General features: G+C 47.6%; 1 protein-coding gene across 1 annotated transcript; it reads right to left on the minus strand.

The window, feature by feature from the left end:
* Positions 1–11068: 11068 nt before the first annotated feature.
* On the minus strand, positions 11069–19055 carry LOC141989726 (pepsin A-2/A-3-like). Its single transcript, XM_074956653.1, has 6 exons — positions 19004–19055; positions 16375–16378; positions 15657–15813; positions 14247–14313; positions 12008–12126; positions 11069–11257 (listed from the first exon to the last, which is right to left on the minus strand). The coding sequence occupies exons 1-6, from the start codon at positions 19053–19055 to the stop codon at positions 11069–11071; spliced, it is 588 nt and encodes a 195-aa protein (XP_074812754.1).
* Positions 19056–20665: the final 1610 nt, after the last annotated feature.

Genomic DNA, 20665 nt, shown 5'->3' on the forward strand with positions numbered 1-20665 from the left:
TGTGTTGGCGGACGTGGTCCGTCCCAACCAGACCATACCATTTTTGATAATCTGTACTTGGTCTGGGACCTCTTGGAGCTGGGATGTAGGGATGTCATTCACCCTCCTGTCCCTGGACCAGGAGAAGGCGTTTGACAGAATGGAACTTGGGTATCTGCTGGGCACTCTGTGGGCATTCGGCTTCAGGCCCCAGTTTGTGGGGTTTCTCCCAGTGCTGTACGCTGACATGGAGTGTCTGGTCAGGCTCAACTAGACCCTGACCAAGCTGGTCAGCTTTGGGTGGGGGGTGCGTCAGAGATGCCCAAAGTCAGGCCAGCTGTACACTCTGGAGATCGAGCCATTCCTCTGACTCCTCCACCAGAAGTTGACGGGGTTGGTGCTTCAGGAGATGGAATTGCAGCTGGCCCTGTTGGCATATGCCGACGATGTGCTCCTCGTGGTCCAGATGTGACACTCTGTACCTCAGGGGGACACCCTCCACCCCATGTCCATCTTTATAAAATGTTTGTGTGGTATCCAATGCAAAGTTTGTCATGTTGGGTGTCTTCAGAAAACTCATGATGCACTGAGCATGTTTGTTTGTTTATTCTACCTGAAGCAGTGTGTTTGGTTTGCAGTGTGTCAAAGGCTCCCCTTGGGATAACAAGCCTGATACATATCAATTTGTTTGTTAAATTGACAAACTTGCAGTGTCGAGCAGGTATAACTGGACACTGCAAGACAGAGGTTCCAAGGGTTGTGTCTGGGACTGGAGATACTGGCTAGTGTCATTCGCTTGCAAGTAGCTGACATGCCAGAGGCTGTGCGTGAACAGCCCAGGAGTGGGGGTTCTCACAGCAGAGCAGGGTAAGGCTGGCCCCCAGAGTTAAGGATTGGAGTGGCCTAGAAGATCACTGGTCTGGATAACACCAGAGGGGAACATCACAGTGGCGCAGCAAGCAAGGGTGTGTGTACGGCTTGTTACTCCAAGTGAAGTTCACACTTTAAGCACTGATATTTGTGATTTTAAGTGAGTCTTAAGTGCAGTGGCTAAGAACAGCCAGGAGGAGATCACAGTTTTGTCATTTTCTGTTTGCTTATTTCAGGAAAGGGAAGTAGGAACAGAAAAGCAGGAAAATGAGTGAAAGCAGTGAAGCCGTTGCAAGTTTGGAGCTTTTCAGCCTTCAGTCTGCAGAAAAGGAGAGAGAGCACCAGAGATGACTGCAACTGAAAGACCTGGAGATAAAAGAAAAAGAAAAAGAGGCAGCCAGAGAGGAGGCTGCGCACAGAAGGGCCGTGGAGGCAGAGGCAGCCAGGGAGGAGGCTGCGCACAGAAGGGCCGTGGAGGCAGAGGCAGCCAGGGAGGAGGCTGCGCACAGAAGGGCCGTGGAGGCAGAGGCAGCCATACGAACTATGGAAGTTGTATGGGACAAAGCAACTTAAAACTGCCCGATATCACCCACAGGCCAATGGTTCAGTGGAAAGTTTCAATGGGACTCTAAAATCCATGCTAGGGATGTACACTAAGAAGAGGGGCCAAAATTGGGATGAGTTATTACCATTTCTATTGCATGAGTACAGGGAGGTACCCCAGGAATCCACAGGTTTTTCCCCATTTTATCTTCTGTACGGAAGAAAAATGAGGGGGCCCCTCGATCTCATTAAAGATTCCTGGGAGGGAAACACAGAGGTAAAAGAAGAACCAGTAACTGAATATGTTCAGAGGTTTAGAAAAGAATTAAAAGACATGATGGAAATAGTTCAAACCAATCTCCAAGAGAGTCAATCCAGGCAAAAGGCGTGGTCTGATAAAAAATACTTGTAAGCGTACTTTTGAAATAGGGGATTTGGTAATGGTATTAAGCCCTGCGAAAAAGTATAAAGTGCAAAACTCTTAGGAGGGACCCTTCGAGGTAATAGAAGTGGCAAATGAGGACACGTATCAAGTTAAAAAGCCCCTTTATGATGCTGTCCCACAGCTTGTGCATGTGAACAGGCTGAAGGTCTATCACAACAGAGAGGCCATAGTAAACGTGATCTGTTGTATGGAAGGGGAAACTGAGGCACATCCATTCACTGATTTGATGGCTGAATGCCAAGAGGGTTCAACTATGGGAAGCGTTGAGATCTGCAATGAGTTGACACCAGCTGAAAGGGGGGAGGTGTTGTCAGTGCTGCAAGGATACAGTGAGGTGTTTTCCAACAAGCCAGGAAAAACACACACTAACCCACAAAATCCTTACAGTAGGGTCACAACCACCCCCTTCCAGGCCTTAGAGGGCCACTGGCAAGGTACAAGAACAAATTCGTACAGAGATACACAATATGTTGGACCTGGGAGTGATTAAAGAGTCTGACAGCTCTTGGGCATCCCCTGTAGTCTTGGTCCCTAAAAAGGACAACTCTGTAAGATTTTGTGCTGACTACAGAAAGCTTAATGCTGTTACAGTACCAGATGCATACTCTTTGCCTAGGATTGATGACATGCTGGATATACTGAGCAAAGCCAAATAGCTCAGCACCTTTGACCTAATATGGGGTTACTGGCAAATCCCTCTGGATGAGGATGCCCAGAAAAAATCTGCTTTTATCACTGACATCGGCCTCTATGAATTCACAATGTTACCTTTTGGTTTGGTGAATGCTGGTGCGACCTTCTAGAGGCTGGTCAACAAAGTGTTAAATGGTTTACAGAATTTTGCAAGGGCATACATAGATGACATAACGGTGTTCAGTGACAATCATAAACAACACCTGGGAATTGTGCTGTCCAAACTCAAGGAGGCTGGTCTAACCGTAAAGCCCTCTAAAACCAAAAGAGGAGCAGCCAGAGTCCCTTATTTGGGACATTGGGTTGGGGGGAGGCAGATAACCCCTGATCCCCTTAACGTGGAAGCCACTGTAAATTGGCCTGTGCCCCAAACTAAAAGACAGGTCCAATCATTCATCGGTCTGGCAAACTACTACAGAAGGTTTGCGTGTGAGTTCAGCGACATTGTATCCCCAATCACAAACTTGTGTAAAAAGCACCAACCCAATAAGGTGGTTTGGTCAGAGGCATGCCAGAAGGGTTTTGATAAGATAAAGACAATCTTCTCTGGAAAACCTGTACTACCCAGTCCTGACTTTGAAAAAACTTTGAGCTATGTACAGATGCCTCTGACATTGGTGTGGGTGCTGTACTGATGCAGGCAGGGGAAGGTAACAAAAAACACTCAAGTGCCTTCTTGAGTAAAAAGCTGTCACCAACGGAACAAAATTTCTCTGTCGTTGAAAAGGAATGTTATCCTATGGTGTGGGCAGTTAAACAGTTGAGGCCCTATCTCTTTAATAGAAAGCTTAGGATACTGACAGACCAGTCACCCTTGGTATGGCTAAACAGAACCAAAGTTCACAAACTCCAAACTTCTGTGCTGGAGCCTGAGCCTGCAGGAGTCTGACATGGAAATTATACACATAAAGGGAAGGGAAAACCTGGTAGCAGACACCCTGTCCAGGAAAGAGGACCCCGGGTGCACTGCCTTTGAGATAGTCAGTGACTAACCCTCTTGCAGTAAACTAAGAGGAGAGGTGTGACACTCTGTACCTCGGGGGAACACCCTACACCCCCATGTTCATCTTTATAAAATGATTGTGTGGTATCCAATGCAAAGTTTGTCATATCATGTCGGGTGGCTTCGGAAGGCTCATGATGCACTGAGCATGGTTGTTATAGTGATGTTATGGTAATTGTTACAGTAACGTTAATTTCATGTATATAGTTATGAGGCTGAAAATGTATCCTCATGGCTTAAAGCAAGCCCATGCAAAAACTCTCCAGGAGCAGGGAGGCAGTTCACACCTCGTCAGGGCATGGATGGGACAAACCCAGCCCAACCTCACAGGAACAATGGACACTGGCTTAGGCAGCAAGAAAAGAATCTGTTGGACCCTCCAGGGAGTCACCCCCCTTCCTTTGGGCAGTTTGGGACTGCAATGAGGTGATGCTCACCTGACTCTGAAGGGGTGGGGGCAAAGACAAGAGGGAAGAAAGAACAGGATGAAAGCAGGGGACATGCTTTGAGCAGGGGGTTGGACTAGATGACCTCCTGAGGTCTCTTCCAACCCTAATATTCTATGATTCTATAAAAGGGAGAGACATTTTGCCATGATCCCTCTTCTTCCACCTACATCTACAGACACCACCACCACCAAGCAACTGAAATACTGATCAAAGGGGAGAACCTGACTGAAAAGTAACCAGACCACTTAACATGGATCTTTATAGTTAATAAATCTGTTTGTTTATTCTACCTGAAGCAGTGTGTTTGGTTTGCAGTGTGTCAGAGGCTCCCCTTGGGATAACAAGCCTGATACATATCAATTTCTTTGTTAAATTGATATTTGAGCCCGTGGCTTAACAAGGTTCCTTCAGTTGAGGGTGGCCCCCTCATTTGGGACAGGTTAAACACAGTCCTGATTTGCTGTATTTCTACAATAATTACAACATTGGCAACCATATTTCACTATCCCTGCATTCAGTACTAAGGTGATTTGTACCCAACACCAACCAAAGTTGATCACCTTGACACTGCTGTGTCTGTTAAATATTTAAACAGATCAGGAGCAAACTGTATTTACAAAAACACACCCAAAGTCTTTCCTCCTCCTAGCTAGCTGTCAGGGAAGCATTCATTCAGACGCTGCTTACATAGGCGTCAGATCTCTACCCAACCTTCCTTCTTGAAACCTGTGATCCATTTTGCTTCTTTGTTGAAAGCTTTCGAGGGGGGCATGGAAAATAAATTCTGCCCATTAACGAGACTAGCACCAAATTCCTGGTGCCAGTGATGTGTGGCACCAAGAGAGACCTGAATAGGGTGGTTTCCAGGAGCACTCTTTCATTCCAGGCCAGCTCTGCTCAACCAAACTCTAAGGAAAAGAGACTTTTCCATATCCAATGTAGCACGGTCAGATCTGGCCAGTACCAAGCCCTTTTGCTGGGGCTGTTGCTCAGCGTAGACAGCTTCATTCCCAGCCACGTCAAAAAACTCATCCTTCCCCTGGTGTTAATTGCTTATCCCAGCAGGCCCCGTCTATAGCACACTGAGCCGGGAGTGCAGCCAGGTCTGGCCCAGTAGCCTAATGACTTTAGCTCTGTGCTCCCTTGCTATTTCCTAATGAGCTTCCTGTGCTGTAGCTCCCCAGCCTGAAGATGCTCATGGGCTTTAATGATTCACACTCCCTACCCTACCTGGAGTGGAAGGGATAGGATACAGAGGGACCTAGACAAATTAGAGGATTGGGCCAAAAGAAATCTAATGAGCTTCAACAAGGACAAGCGCAGAGTCCTGCACTTATGACGGAAGAATCCCATGCACCGCTACAGACTAGGGACCAAGTGGCTCGGCAGCAGTTCTGCAGAAACGGATTACAGTGGCTGAGAAGCTGGATATGAGTCAACAGTGTGCCCTTGTTGCCAAGAAGGCTAATGGCATTTTGGGCTGTATAAATAGGAGCATTGCCCGTAGATCGAAGGACATGATCGTTCCCCTCTATTCGGCATTGGTGAGGCCTCATCTGGAGTACTGTGTCCAGTTTTGGGCCCCACACTACAAGAAGGATGTGGAAAAATTGGAAAGAGTCCAGCGGAGGGCAACAAAAATGATTAGGGGGCTGGAGCACATGACTTATGAGGAGAGGCTGAGGGAATTGGGATTATTTTGTCTGCAGAAGAGAAGAATGAGGGGGGATTAGATAGCTGCTTTCAACTACCTGAAAGGGGGTTCAAAAGAGGATGAATCTAGACTGTTCTCAGTGATGGCAGATGACAGAATAAGGAGCAATGGTCTCAATTTCCAGTGGGGGAGGTCTAGGTTGGATATTAGGAAACACTATTTCACTAGGAGGGTGGTGAAGCATTGGAATGGGTTACCTAGGGAGGTGGTGGAATCTCCTTCCTTAGAGGTTTTTAAGGTCAGGCTTGACAAAGCCCTGGTTGGGATGATTTAGTTGGGGTTGGTCCTGCTTTGAGCAGGGGGTTGGACGAGATGACTTCTTGAGGTCCCTTCCAACCCTGATATTTTATGATTCTATGACATATGCCTGTCCTGCTGTCTAGCACCCTGGAGCTGAATGGGAGCTGCCTGGTTGCCCAGTAGTCAGGGGTGGTTTTAGTTTTGGCACCTGTTATATGTCAGGTTTAACTTCCTTGAAACTGGTAGGTATAACCACCACCCTTCATTTAAGATAATAGAAACCGTTAAGCTCCTTTATAAAAATAACAGTGGTCTCCAGCCAAAACAAAGGCACAGGAGAGTCTGCACGTGAGCAGAGGAGTTTTGCTGGGTATTGTTTGGTGGAAGGGCTGTATGAGAGAGAAACGACAAACACACCAGAGAAGCAAGAAGAAGGCAGCAAGAAAGCTTCAGACACAGGCTGAAGAAGCACTGAGCATGAGCCTTTGCAAAGCCTAGAGAGAGAGGTTTTGGGCAGAGTGCTGGCTGAAAGGGCCTCGGAGCTGGGAGTACAGAAACTGTCTCCTGTTGTTTGATTTCTCCTGTACATTCTGGGTAAATAGGCAGGCTTGCATCAAAGATATCTGACTCCATCACCAATGGCTCCTCCTAATGGAAACAACCTAGACGTTGACTTGCCACTCAGGTCAAAAGAGGTGGTCTTGGGAACTGTATTCAGTTTTCCTCCCCCACCAGGAAGTTTGGGAGAGGGGCACTGCAGAAGCCCATGTTCTGTTCACCAGAGGCAATTGGAAGTGGGTCACTGAAGAATTAGGATCTCTTTCAGAGATCAGCGTACAGCCCATTGTCCATCTTACCCATTGTCTTTCCCCCAGCTAGTGTGAACATTTGCTTTGGTTCAGAAATAAGATTCTTAGAGAACAAAATTGGGCACATTTTCACTTTTTTTTTACAAAGAATTTTTGAAGCAAAAATGCAACGTTTTGAAAATGAAAACCATTTAAGGTCAGAAATTCCGTGATCTCTGGGTTGATTAAATTGGGGTCCACTAAGGAAGCATGGATAGCTGACACTTGTGCTCCGGTGTCCCTCCACGCAGTGACCTTCTTCCCGCCCACACTCACAGTTTCCCTCCTCTCCAAGGGTATCTGGGAGGTATCTTGGGCCTGATGACCTCTGGTGTGATTCCGGTGCAATGAACTGTAATCTGTTGGGATTCTTGGGGCAGCTGGCCTTTACATCCCCCGTCTCGTTGCATTTAAAACATCGTCCAGCTGACGGGTCATTGGGGCGAGGTGGGTTTCTGGAGAATGGTGTGGTGGGACGATAAGGTGTCTGGAGGGTTCCTTGGGGGGTAGGAGGGGCCTTGGGCTGCCCCCGGTAGTAGGGTGTGGTCTGAGGTTGTCCCTTCTGGTATCCGCTCCAACCGCGACCAGTTTTTTTCTTCTCTGCCACCTCCACCCATTTGGCTCCAATCTCCTCCGCCTCGATTACAGTTTTGGGCTTCCCATCTAGGATGTATCTTTCTATTTCCTCAGGTACACTCTCTGAGAACTGTTCCATTTGCATTAGGAAGGGCAAATCTGCTGGAGATTTAACACTTGCTCCTGATATCCAGGCATCCCAATGTTTCACAATGTGGTAGGCATGTCAGGTAAATGACACATCTGGTTTCCACCTTAGGGCTCTGAAATGCGATGGGAATGCTCGGGCGTTAGCCCCATTCTGACTCTCACCTTGGTTTTAAACAGTTCATACTGGTTCATTTGTTCCTTAGGCATTTCAGCCGCCACCTCAGCTAAGCGTCCACTGAGCTGCGGCCTCAGCTCTACCATGTATTGGTCTGTAGAGATGTTGTACCCAAGGCAGGCCCTTTCGAAGTGTTCTAAGAAGGCCTCGGGTAGTGATTAATGGCTCCATGTCTTGTTGGCAGCTGGTATCTAGCAGAGTGCCCCAAGGGTCGGTCCTGGGGCTGGTTTTGTTCAATATCTTCATTAATGATCTGGAGGATGATGTGGATTGCACCCTCAGAAAGTCTGGGGATGACACTAAACTGGGAGGAGTGGTAGATTCGCTGGAGGGTAGGGATAGGATACAGAGGGACCTAGACAAATTGGAGGACTGGGCCAAAAGAAATCTGATGAGGTTCAACAAGGACAAGTGCAGAGTTCTGCACTTAGGAGGGAAGAATCCAATGCACCGCTACAGACTAGGGACCAAATGGCTAGGCAGCAGTTCTGCAGAGAAGGACCTAGGGGTGACAGTGGACGAGAAGCTGGATATGAGTCAACAGTGTGCCCTTGTTGCCAAGAAGGCCAATGGCATTTTGGGGTGTATAAGTAGGGGCATTGCCAACAGATCGAGGGACGTGATCGTTCCCCTCTATTCGACATTGGTGAGGCCTCATCTGGAGTACTGTGTCCAGTTTTGGGCCCCACACTACAAGAAGGATGTGGAGAAATTGGAGAGGGTCCAGCGAAGGGCAACAAAATTGATTAGGGGACTGGAACACATGAGTTATGAGGAGAGGCTAAGGGAACTGGGATTGTTTAGTCTACGGAAGAGAAGAATGAGGGGGGATTTGATAGCTGCTTTTAACTACCTGAAAGGTGGATCCAAAGAGGATGGATCTAGACTATTCTCAGTGATAGCAGATGACAGGACAAGGAGTAATGGTCTCAAGTTGCAGTGGGGGAGGTTTAGGTTGGATATTAGGAAAAACTTTTTCACTAGGAGGCTGGTGAAACACTGGAATGCGTTACCTAGGGAGGTGGTGGAATCCCCTTCCTTAGAAGTTTTTAAGGTCAGGCTTGACAAAGCCCTGGCTGGGATGATTTAGTTGGGATTGGTCCTGCTCTGGGCAGGGGGTTGGACTAGATGGCCTCCAGAGGTCCCTTCCAACTCTGTTATTCTATGATTCTATGATTCATCTCCTGCCTTGTAGGTGGGGAACTTTCTGGGATGGGAAGTGGTACCTGGACAAGGATTGCTAGGGTTTGTTGATATATTCTGCTGAGCCTTTGTCTTCTCCATCTCCAGTGCATGCTTCCTCTCTTTTTCCTTCGCCTCCAGTTCTTTGTCCTTTGCCTCCATTTCCCTCCTGTGGGCAGCCTCCATTTCTTTTTCCCTGGCTGCATTTGCATCCATCTCCATCCGCATGAGTTCTATCCATCTTTCATATTCCTTTTGTTTTTCCTCAGCCTCCAATCTGGCTAATTCCAGCTTTTGTTGAACCGTGGAGTCTGTCATCCTAACCTCTCTGTTTTTAACTAACTTTACACCCGAGAGTTAGAAAGAAACAAAAAACTTGGCTTGTAAAATTTTGCTGTGCTGTAATATGATACCTATATTCTCTAACAGTGATTGTCAGCCGACAGAGGAATCCTAAAAAAACCCCCAAAAAGCAAACAAAAAAACCCCTAACATCTTTGTCTCCAGGCAAATAGGCAGAAAACCCCTCTAGTTGCTCTTAGGTAAAAAAACAACTTCAGGTCTGTGAAGTCTTGTGAATTTCCCTGCAGGAGGTTAACTACCCTGCCTTTAGGTAGAGAAAACTCCAGCTCACAAAACACAATTCCCTTTTGTCTCTGCTCTGGCCCCAAAGCAGAGGAAAAAAAACTGCAACTACTTCCAGTTGGAAACCTACTTTCCAGCAGCCCAAAGGAAAAAAAATTCTCTTTTAAAATCTGTGTTTCTGGTTCAAAAAATCTCAAATTGATCTCAAAATGATTTCAAGTTGATCCCACCGCTCTGCCACCATGTCAAGGTTCCTTCCCCACTCTGAACTCTAGGGTACAGATGTGGGGACCTGCATGAAAACCTCCTAAACTTACTTTTACCAGCTTTAGGTTAAAACTTCCCCAAGGTACAAACTGTTTTACCTGTTGCCCATGGACTTTCGCTGCCACCACCAAACGTCTAACTGGGTTTACTATTGGGAAAGAGCTGTTTGGAAATATCTTTCCCCCAAAATCCTCACCAAAGCCTTGCACCCCGCTTCCTGGGGAAGGTTTGATAAAAATCCTCACCAATTTGCATAGGTGACCACAGACCCAAACCCTTGGATCTTAAGAACAATGAAAAGAAGCATTCAGTTTCTTACAAGAAGAATTTTAATAGAAGAAAATGTAAAAAGAATCACCTCTGTAAAATCAGGATGGTGAATACGTTACAGGGTAATTAGATTCAAAACATAGAGAATCCCTCTAGGCAAAACCTTAAGTTACAAAAAGACACAAAGACAGGAATATCCATTCCTTTCAGCACATCTTATTTCCTCAGCCATTTCAAGAAATTATAATCTAACGCATATCTAGCTAGATTACTTACTAAATTCTAAGACTCCATTCCTGTTCTGTCCCCGGCGAAAGCATCACACAGACAGACCCTTTGTTTCTCTCCCCATCCAGCTGTGAAAGTATCTTGTCTCCTCATTGGTCATTTTGGTCAGGTGCCAGCGAGGTTATCCTAGCTTCTTAACCCTTTCCAGGTGAAAGGGTTTTTCCTCTGGCCAGGAGCAATTTTAAAGGTGGTTACCTTTCCCTTTATATTTATGACAGTGACTTACTTTGTTCTGTTTGTTATTACTTGGAACCACTTAAATCCTACTATTTACACTTAATAAAATCATTTTTGTTTATTAATGAACCCAGAGTAAGTGACTACTACCTGGGGGAGCAAACAGCTGTGCATATCTCTCTCTCAGTGTTATAGAGGGCAGACAATTTATGAGTTTACCCTGTATAAGCTTTATACAGAGTAAAACGGATTTATTTTGGGTTTGGGTCCCATTGGGAACTGGGTGTCTGGATGCTGGAGATAGGTGACCTGCTGAGCAGTTTTTGGTTAAAGCTGCAGCTTTGGGGGTGTGGACCAGACCTGGGTCTATGTTGCAACAGGCTAGCGTGTCTGGCTCAACAAGGCAGGGTTCTGGAGTCCCAAGCTTGCAGGGAAAACAGGCTCAGAGGTAACTTCAGCATGTCAAGTGACACTCCCAAGGGAACTCTGTGACCGAACCCATCACAGCTGCTTTTGGGGAATTCTAATGCAAACGTTGCAGGGGTCACTCAGTGTGAGAGGCACTATAGGAACGTGGATCTCACTGCAGTAGATGGGCTGTTTCCAGCCCTGACTTACGAGCTCAGGTAGACAGAGAAGAGGTCCTGGTTCACCAAACCCTCATTCATCATGTTGTCGAAGACGGGGGTAGCTCTAGAAGAGGCAATGCTTGGGAAGGCCAGACCCAGGATCCCATCAAATTCGGAGTACTCAAAGGTTTCACTCAGGCCAAAGATCTGTCTGGTATCCACAATGCCTCCAATCTTGGGGGAGGGATGGGGACAATCAGACACATGCTGTACCTGAGGAGAAGCTGCTAAGTCCTACCAGAGGGAACTTCATGGGTGGGAAGTATTCAGAAGCTGAACTCTGCTCTCCCCCACATATGGGAACAGCCTATGAATGACTGGGTTATGTGCGTAGGCGCTAATGGGTCTGACTTTGATTTCATTCTTTGTGGAGTCGTTCAGCTGAAGTGGGCAGTTACCAGCATGAGATCAGAATGAGGCCCCAGCATTAAGAATAGTTTCAATGGGTATTATATGTATGAACAATCCTATAAAGCCCCTTTGATCACCTAGGATTTCGCAGTTGTTCCTATTCTGGATGCCACACTCACTCCACACTTCATGCCAACAGCAGAGAGAAAACTGAGATCCTCCTGCTCTAAAAGCCTCCCTGCCATACAAAGGCACTAACTGTATACAGCAGAGCAGCTCTGTTCCATACAGTAGGGAGCAGTGGTGCTGTACACCCTACCCTCTTCAATATGAGTCAACATATGAGCTGCACTCTGCTTGTAAGTGGGTAAAATAGAGTGAGCATGATACAAAAATGCAGATGATCTCTGGCTTGCTCTTGTGTCTGCCACCTCTTTCTCTGGCGTTATCTCCTCTCTTCTCTACCCTTCTCTATCCCCCCCTCCCGGTTCACTCTATGTGGAATTCCTCTTTAGATTCCCAGATGCGTCCTGTCCTTATAACTCCTAATCTTGATCCTTTCTTGTGATTTACCTGGACGGTGTCGTACGCCAGGAATCCGGTCATGCTGCCACTGCCATACTGGATGGAGAGACTCTCACTAGTGGTCTCATAGGTGGAGGAGTCTGATGGGTTGAATTGGTTGTGGTTTGCTGCAAGTACAGAAGAGTCAGATGGTCACAGACGGACACTTGTAACTCTCCCCATGTGCTGTATAGAGAGCCTGGATGCCTAAACAGGCTATGAATTCCTTAGTGGGGACAGGGTGTCGAAGAGTCAAGCACTGCAGCACTCAGCATTGCCACACCTAAGTGCCTTTGTGGATCTAGCTTCAGGTCTGACTAGGGCCTGTTTTCCCTCTGACACCATGCAGCACGTGGAGGGGTAATGGAGGGAGACCTACTGCTCTCTGGCTTCTGAGGTGGATAAAAATAGATGATTTTAAAAATCCTATTTAAAATTAACCTTGACATTAGGACAACATATTTTAAGGTCTAAACTTACTAAAATCCACTAAAATCATCTAAATTACTGTTTTCTGCCTTTAAAGAAAGTCAATGGAACTGGTGGAATTTAAGTGCTCTCATGATCTGGAAACACAATTTCTTCAAGTGCTAAACAAGCTTTTGACAGCAGTAGGCTCTTCTGCAAGTGCAAAGAGAATACTTTCTTTATATCCGTTTATTAGCTAGTTCAGTTCATGGACTAGTTCATTCCAATTTAAGAAACTAATTGGAAATTGAAAAGTGGGAATGCTTGTTTTCCTCTTCCAATCTCTAAGTAAAAACTAGGTGCGAGAGGATGAGCTCTGCAAGTTCTAAAATCCTGAAGGACACGCTGATCAGAAACAATCAGTTCAATTCACTAACTACAGATAAAACTTCCTTTGTTTCATAAATCTGTTATTTTTAAATGCAAAACATGTTTTGATAAATTTTTCTTTCTTATGTATCCAGCCCATTCAAAGGAGTTTTAAATAATTTTTTTTAAAAGCTGGATTTTGCATTTTAAAGTGAATTCCAATTTCCATTCAAATTCACTTTGACACAAATCAAAAAGTAATTACATAGTGAATAAGAAATGCATCCCTCACCATTCTCTAAAATAATTGAAAAACGTACAAATTATTTATCTGAATAATTGTATATTAAGCTATATAATTGCGTAAATAAATGTGTATTGCCAATCTTCCTGGTTTCGCCAGGAGTCTCCCAGAATCAGGCTCTATCTCCTGGAGGCTACTGAAGCCAATCCAGGAGATTTTAGGCAGCTAAAAGTCCGGTGGCACAGCAGGGCTAAGACAGCTTCCCTGCCTGTCCTGGCCCTGTGCTGCTTCCAGAAGCAGCCAGAATGTTCCTGAGGCCCCTGGTGGAGAGGTGGGGGATTTCTATGCGCTCCCCCCACCTCCAGCACTAACTCCGCAGCTCCCATTGGCCAGGAACTGCAGCCAACGAGAGCTGCGGGGTTGGTGCCTGCAGGCAAGGGCAGTGGGCAGAACTCCCTCTCCCTCTCCCCCTCCCCCTCCCCAGGGCCATGCTGGCTTCTTCCAGGAGCAGTGTGGGACCAGGGCAGGCAGAGAGCCTGCCTTAGCCCTGCTGCGCCACCGACCGGGAGCCACCTGAGGTAAGCAGCTCCTGGCTGGAGCCTGCACCCTACACCCCAAACCCCTGCCCCAGCCCTGAGCCCCCTCCCGCACCCAAACACCCTCCCAGAGCCCGCACCCCATACCCCCTCCTCCACCCTGACCCCCAGCCCTGAGCCCCCTCCCTCACTGAAACTCCCTCCCAAAGTCTGAATCCTGCACCCCTACCCCAGCCCAGAGCCCCCTCCTGCACCCAAACTCCTTCCCAGAGCCCACGCCCCTCACCCCCTACTGCACCCCAATTGCCTGCCCTAGGCTTAGCCCAGAGACTCCTCCCACACTCCCAAACCCTCGGCCCCAACCCAGAGCCCGCACCCCAACCCCCCTGCCCCAGCCTGGTGAAAGTGAGAGAGGGTTGGGGAGAGTGAACGACAGAGGGAGGGGGGATGCTGTGAGTAGGGTGGGGCCTCAACATGTTTATAGTGGTAACAAACCAGTGAGAATCAACTGCCTTTAGAAAAATAACTAAAAAGTACAAATGCAAAATAAGATTAAAATCAATTATTTCAATTAAGGTTCCTCCTGGCTAATGTAAATCTCTATGATTTCAATCAACCTGCCCAGCTGGAATGTCAAGGCAAGAGGCATTACAGGTGACTTACTGTAGGCTGTCCTGGAGCAGTACAGAGCCGGTGTCGAAGAGGACAGAGAACTCCTGGGCTGGGGTGCCAATGGAGATGGTTCCATAATACTCGATCTGCCAAAGCAGGACAAAGAACGATGTAAAGAGAGGGAAACATGCCATCCAAGGGCTAGATCCTCAGCTGGAGTAAACCCTTAGAGCTACCCAAGCTGATTTACACCAGCTGAGGGTCTGGGCTATGGTGCCCTCGCTACAGGCTCAGCCTAACCTGGTGTTCCTCTGCCATCACTTTGCCAAGCATGGCTCCTAGCACCTACTGGCATCTGAGGCACAGAGTCATTTAGCCCTAGTCCCCATAAATAACAGTGTGTGAGAGGGGCCGGTGAGTAGGGGGGAGCCAGCAGACCCTGGGAGTGCTGTTCCCAGTGTTCTTCTTAATCCCATCTGTCATAAAAATAAAGGGAAGGGTAACCACCTTTCTGTATACAGTGCTATAAAATCCCTCCTGGCCAGAGGCAAAACCCTTTCACCTCTAAAGGGTTAAGAAGCTAAGATAACCTTGCTGGCACTTGACCAAAATGACCAATGAGGAGACAAGATACTTTCAAATTGGGATGTGGGGGGGAAACAAAGGGTTCATCTGTCTGGGTGATGCTGTTGCCAGGAACAGATCAGGAATGCAGTCTCAGAACTTCTGTTAGTTAGTAAGTAATCTAGCTAGAAATGCGTAAGATTTCCTTTTGTTAAATGGCTGGTAAAATAAGCTGCGCCGGATGGAAGGTATATTCCTGTTTTTCTGTCTTTTTGTAATTTAAGGTTTTGCCTAGAGGAATTCTCTGTGTTTTGAATCTGATTACCCTGTAAGGTATTTACCATCCTAATTTTACAGAGGTGATTCTTTTACCTTTTCTTTAATTAAAATTCTTCTTTTAAGAACCTGATTGATTTTTCATTCTTCTTAAGATCCAAAGGTTTTGGGTCTGTGTTCACCTGTACAAATTGGTGAGGATTTTTAACAAGCCTCCCCCAGGAAAGGGGGTGTAGGGCTTGGGGGGATATTTTGGGGGAAAACGTCTCCAAGTGGGCTCTCTCCCTGTTCTTTGTTTAGCACGCTTGGTGGTGGCAGCATACGGTTCAAGGACAAGGCAAAGTTTGTACCTTGGGGAAGTTTTTAACCTAAGCTGGTAAAAATAAGCTTAGGGGGTCTTTCATGCAGGTCCCCACATCTGTACCCTAGAGTTCAGAGTGGCAAAGGAAACTTGACACCATCCAGTCAGGGCTGGGTGGCCCAGCACAGGTTCTTGGCAGCAGCAAGATGAGAGCTTGGTTGGAAGCACATGGGTAAGGGAGTGGGTTGGGGCACTTTTGGGAGGAGGAGAGATCAGCTCTTGGCAGAGGAGTGGAAAACTTTGATGAGGAGAGGGAGGCTACAAGACCTGCTCTCCTGCCATACTCACATCCATGTAGTTTGTTAGGGGCTCACTGGCATCCTCGTTGGCCATGCTGGGGAAATACTTGGAGGCCGGGTTGTAAGGGTGTTTCTTCAGGAAATCCTCCAGCAAGCCATGTTCCTTAAGGTTCTGCCTCAGGGATTTCATCTTCTTCAGGGAGACCCTAATCAACAAGGGTGGGGAGAGAGACTGATCAGTAACAAATAAGCAGTAGGCAAACCTTGTGCTCAGGGAATACTGTGCAATCCAGCTTTTACATTGCACTGAGACCCCTTAGTACACCTAGGATTATCAAAGGAGTGTAAAGGAGTTGGGGTCCCAGTGCACTGAAAGTCAATGGGAGTTGGGCACATAATTCCCATAGGACCCTTGGAAAATTCCAGCACATGTGTACTAGAGATGACAGAGAGATGACCCAGTGGAAATAGACAAGATGGACAAAGGAAATATTATCAGCCGCCTTGACTCCGTTGACCACACTGTTCTGCTTGAAATCACGTTCTCCCTTGGCTTCCATGTCTCTCTACTCTCATGGTTCTCCCTCCTATATCTGTAATCACTCTTTGATGTCTTCAGTGGATCCACCCTTCAACTTTCTGGAAGGATCCTTTGTCCCTGTCTGTTATCTTTCTATCCCTTATCTCTGTGCAATCTTATCCACAAACATAAATTCCACTCCTATATCTATACCGATAACTCACAAATCTACCGCCCTCGGCTAGACCTGTCTCCTCATGTCCAAACTGAAATCTTGGCCTTGTACGCCAGGCTTGATGGGAGTAATTGAACATGGGGGAAGCCTCATTTTTTGGGAGACAGGGTTAGAGAGGTTAATAGATCAGCCGACTGAACACAGAATGTCTGTGCTAACCAGGACAGGTAAGTGGGTGGTAAGCCAAGAGAGAATGGCTGAACTAGCCAATATAAGGCAGGGAACATCAAGGGAATCATTTACAAAGTACAGGGTAACAATGGACAAGATAAGATGGGAACATAAAGATGCGTGAGTCAAGTGGGAAGGGGTCTCAGAAGAAATTCCAACAGGCCTGTCTCCCTGACATTTCCTCATGGATGTCTCACTGTCAGCTCCACCTCAGCATGACTAAACAGAGCTCCTAATCTTCCTCCTCCCATCAAGCCGTCCCCCACTATCTCTTTCCTTGATCACTGTCGGCAACCACCCCATCCTGCCTCTCACGCAGGCCAAAACCTGAGGTGATCTTCAACATGGACTTTTCTCTAGCTCCTCACATCCGGGTTATGTTTAAATCTTGCCAAATCTTCTTGCATAAGCTCTCTGAGATGCAGCCTTTCCTTCAGACAGCTATAGCTCTCATCCCAGCTCTCCTCATTTCATGCCTCACTTGCTGCAACATTCTTTTCCCTGGCCTTGACAAATGCCGTCTTGCCCTACTCATGCACGTTCAGAATGCTGCTGCAAAGATAATTTTCCTAGTGTGTCACTTTGACCACGTGTGATGGCGTGTCCTCCCAACACTCCCCTTGAAGGCGTTAAGGTAGGCCAGAGGGGCCAATTAACCTATTAGGTGGCAAGCTGGGGGAAATTAAAGCTGAGAGAAAAGCCCTAATTAGAAGAAGCCCACCTGTGCAGGAACAGGCAAGGCTTCCATAAAGCTGGGGAGCAGAGATCAGAAGGGGGCTGCAGGGAAACAGGCTGCAGTCTCTCCCTGGGAGAAGGGCGGCATGTTTTGAGACTACAGAGGCAGGTAGCCTCCCTGGGAAGAGGAAGTTGGGAGGCTGGCCAACCCAGAGAGGGGTGGAAGCCAGATAGGTAGGAAAGGCTTAGGGAAAGTGGCAGCAAAGATCTTGGCTGCTGATTAGAGGGTCCCTGAGCTGGAACCCAGAGTAGAGAATGGGTCCAGGTTCCCCTAAGAGCCACTGGGGAAGTGGCCCCAGCTGTGCAGAGAATGGAAAGACTGCCTGAGCCTAAGAAGGGATATAAGAAGGGACTGGGATACCCCAGAAGGGGAAGCCACATGGTGACCCGGACAGATGGCCAAGTCGCGAGGAGGCAGCAGCAGTAGTTCCTGGAGTGACAGAGGGTCTGCAGACCAAGAGGAAGCAACAAAGAGATGGAGTGCATGGGGTGTAGGCCCCACAGATCTAATCCCCAGAGAGGCCAGGAAGAGTTACTATCCAGCAGTGAGTAGAGCATCCTCTGACACCATGAAAGTCCTCTCTTTGCATCCCTCCATCTCATCAGGCATAAGCTGCTTGTCTTTACTTTCAAGGCCCTTCACACTCAAACAATTCCACCCTACCTCTCATCCCTCATTTGCTATCAAGCTATCGATACTCACCTCCCATTGGCCCATGATGCTAGCCTCCACTGCCCACCTGGAAAATTTCCAATCCAGCACCTTCATGCTTCCTCCCACCTGCCCCCTACCGTTGGGAGGTCCTCCCAGGGCCGTCCTTACCCATATGCAAAGTACGCAGCTGTGTAGGGCACCAGGAAGTTTGGGGCATCTGCTCTGCCTCTTCCACATGGCTCCCGCCCCTGCTCTGCCCCAGCCCCGCCTCCACTCCAGCCAGCCCTTCCCCTGAGGACTGCAGGATGGGTCGGGCTCCATGCACTCACTGGCCGCAGTAAGTAGGGTGACCCGGCCCCGGCCTGCAGAGCAGTCTGGGGCCGGGTCACTCCACTTCCCGCAGGACGCAGAGGGGGGGCTGCATAGGGCACCAAAATGACTAGGGATGGCCCTGGGTCCTCCCAATAAACATCTGCAAAGCTACCTCACTGTCCTCCTTCAAATCCCTCCTTAAAACCTCTCCTCTGTCAAGATGCCTATAAAAAAACCCAACATGAATAAAAGTTTGGCTGCTGGTATGCAGAGACCACTGTCCCTCATGTACTTGTACTCCCCCATTGGTCTGTCTGGATCCATCTGTCCTCTCTTCTCTAATTCTAAGGTTGTTATCTACTTAGGGAAGGGACAGGCTTCCAGTGCCTAGCACAATGGAGTTCTGATCCATGACTTGTGGGTCCTACATGCTGTGATAATACAAATAATAAACACTAATATTATCACAGAGAACTGATCCCCAGAGAGAGACTCTGACACTTGCCCATGGTCACAGAGGGGGTCTGTATTAGAGCCAGGAATTAACTCAGATCTCTCAAGTGCCACTCCAGTGCCTTAACCACAAGACCTGCCTTCCTCATTCCTCCGCTACAACACAAAGCTAAGGGGTAGTTCCCAGCTGCTGCCAATATATGAATGGAGAGTACAGAAGAGAATGAGAGAAGTGCAGACACTCCACTTGATAATCACACATTGCTATGTAGAAAGCCGAGTTCAGCAGCCCAAAGTGGTGTGTTCCCACAATACTCACCCGGCACTGAGAGAGCGCCACCAAACTCAGGAGCAGAAGCCACTTCATGATGTTTTCTGACACGCAAGCCAGTGGTGATGAGTGGTGAATGTAGAGAAACGCCTGGGTGCTGCTTCTTATAAACACACAGCCCAGACCTTTTCTTAGCGAATTAATAACCCTGATAAGAAATGTAAACCTTCCTGATAAGGAAGTCCTTAAACGAAATTTTGGAGAACCCTCCAAGTCCATAAATTTCCACCTTCACTTGGCTGTGACCCAAAAATGGGGCATCATCTAGAGGGAAGGTGTGAGAGTTCAGGAACATCTAAGCTTTAAAAAGCAATGGCTGTGGGTTGTTTTAAAGAATGGGATAGAAAGCACAGAAGAATTGAATGGGATACGGAGACATTCACTGCTTGGTTTTTCATTCCAGTCTGGCCCCATGTTGTGAGAGTGGGTACCTCAATGGGACTGGAGCCTTCCACACTTTGGGCACCAGTTACAATACAGCCATGTAGTGAGTAACTGGTTTCTTGATGAGAACTGGGATATGGAGCTTTACGCCTCGAGGTAGTTTGGTCTGAATCTGAGCCCAGGTCAGCACAAAGAGCTAAAGTCAGTGGACTAGGAAATAGGATGTAGGGTATGCCACAGTCTGAGCAACTGTCTGACTCAGTAATTCGATATGGAGCCTTTCACCTCTAGGTTCTCGCTCACCCAGTTCAATAGCAAAAGTGTTTGTTGCCTGACAGCGCTTGGGTGAAATATGTTGGTGATCTCCATCCATCTTCTAGAGGGACAGTTGAGGGTAGGGAAGGATGGGGTGTGATTACTTGTTTGGGAGCGAGTGGATAGAGGGATGGTGGGTGAGTATGACATGACTACCTTCAATGTGTCTGAGGGCAAATTGTAAGTTGTGCTTTGGAATGACAGGGCTAAGGTATTGGTGGGCTATGGAGGCCACTGTTGAAGGGCAAGAAGGAAGCAGATGTCACGGAGGGTAAGGTCACCATGACTTAGACCTGAGGGGGAGAGAAAAGGAGGAGATCCTGGATGGCCCCCAACCTGGAGTCTGATTCCCTGGCCCTGGAACAGATGATAGGTTCAAGTCCAAATGGCCTGAATGGGTGGGGTGGCCTCACTTCTTAACCCTGAACTGCAGCCATCCTGTTCCTGGCAGGAGAATATCCACGGGAGTTGGATCTATGCCATACTCCAGGAGCAGCTGCTCTACCTGAAATAACCATAAGAATCCTATCAGAATTGAAAACAATGTATACTTGCCATTTAGCACTGCCTGGCTCCTGACAAGCAAACACATCATAAACCACGTTCCCCGACCCACTAATCAGGGCCTAATAATCGTAAACCCTCCGCAAACCCATGTGGTGGAATTTCTGGCTTGAAATAAAGATCCTTTTAAGAAGCATCACAACCAAGGTGACTGGCCATCTGACAAGTTCAGGAACAGAAGAGGGAGCTGTTTGCTTCTCATTGTGCCTCAGTCCAATCTGGCCACAAGCTGGGAAACCAGCTGGCTCAGGAGCATTAGGATTAGCATTCAGAGCCTTCCACTTCTAGGCCTCTAGGTCTACTCTGAGCCCAAGTCAAGGGGTGGATGGTTGGTGTCCCTATGTCTGATAAGTGGGGAGAGGGGGTGGCTCTCAGTCCCAGAT

Source organism: Natator depressus, chromosome 6 (genome assembly GCF_965152275.1).
Source record: "Natator depressus isolate rNatDep1 chromosome 6, rNatDep2.hap1, whole genome shotgun sequence".
Taxonomy (NCBI): domain Eukaryota; kingdom Metazoa; phylum Chordata; order Testudines; family Cheloniidae; genus Natator; species Natator depressus.

Coding starts and splice junctions, on each gene's coding strand:
- LOC141989726 (XM_074956653.1), bottom strand. CDS start 19,055: ATGAAGTGGCTTCTGCTCCTGAGTTTGGTGGCGCTCTCTCAGTGCCGG. Junction 14,314..15,656: donor CCCTAACAAACTACATGGAT/GTGAGTATGGCA, acceptor CTGCTTTGGCAG/ATCGAGTATTATGGAACCAT. Junction 11,258..12,007: donor TGGCGTACGACACCGTCCAG/GTAAATCACAAG, acceptor CCCTCCCCCAAG/ATTGGAGGCATTGTGGATAC.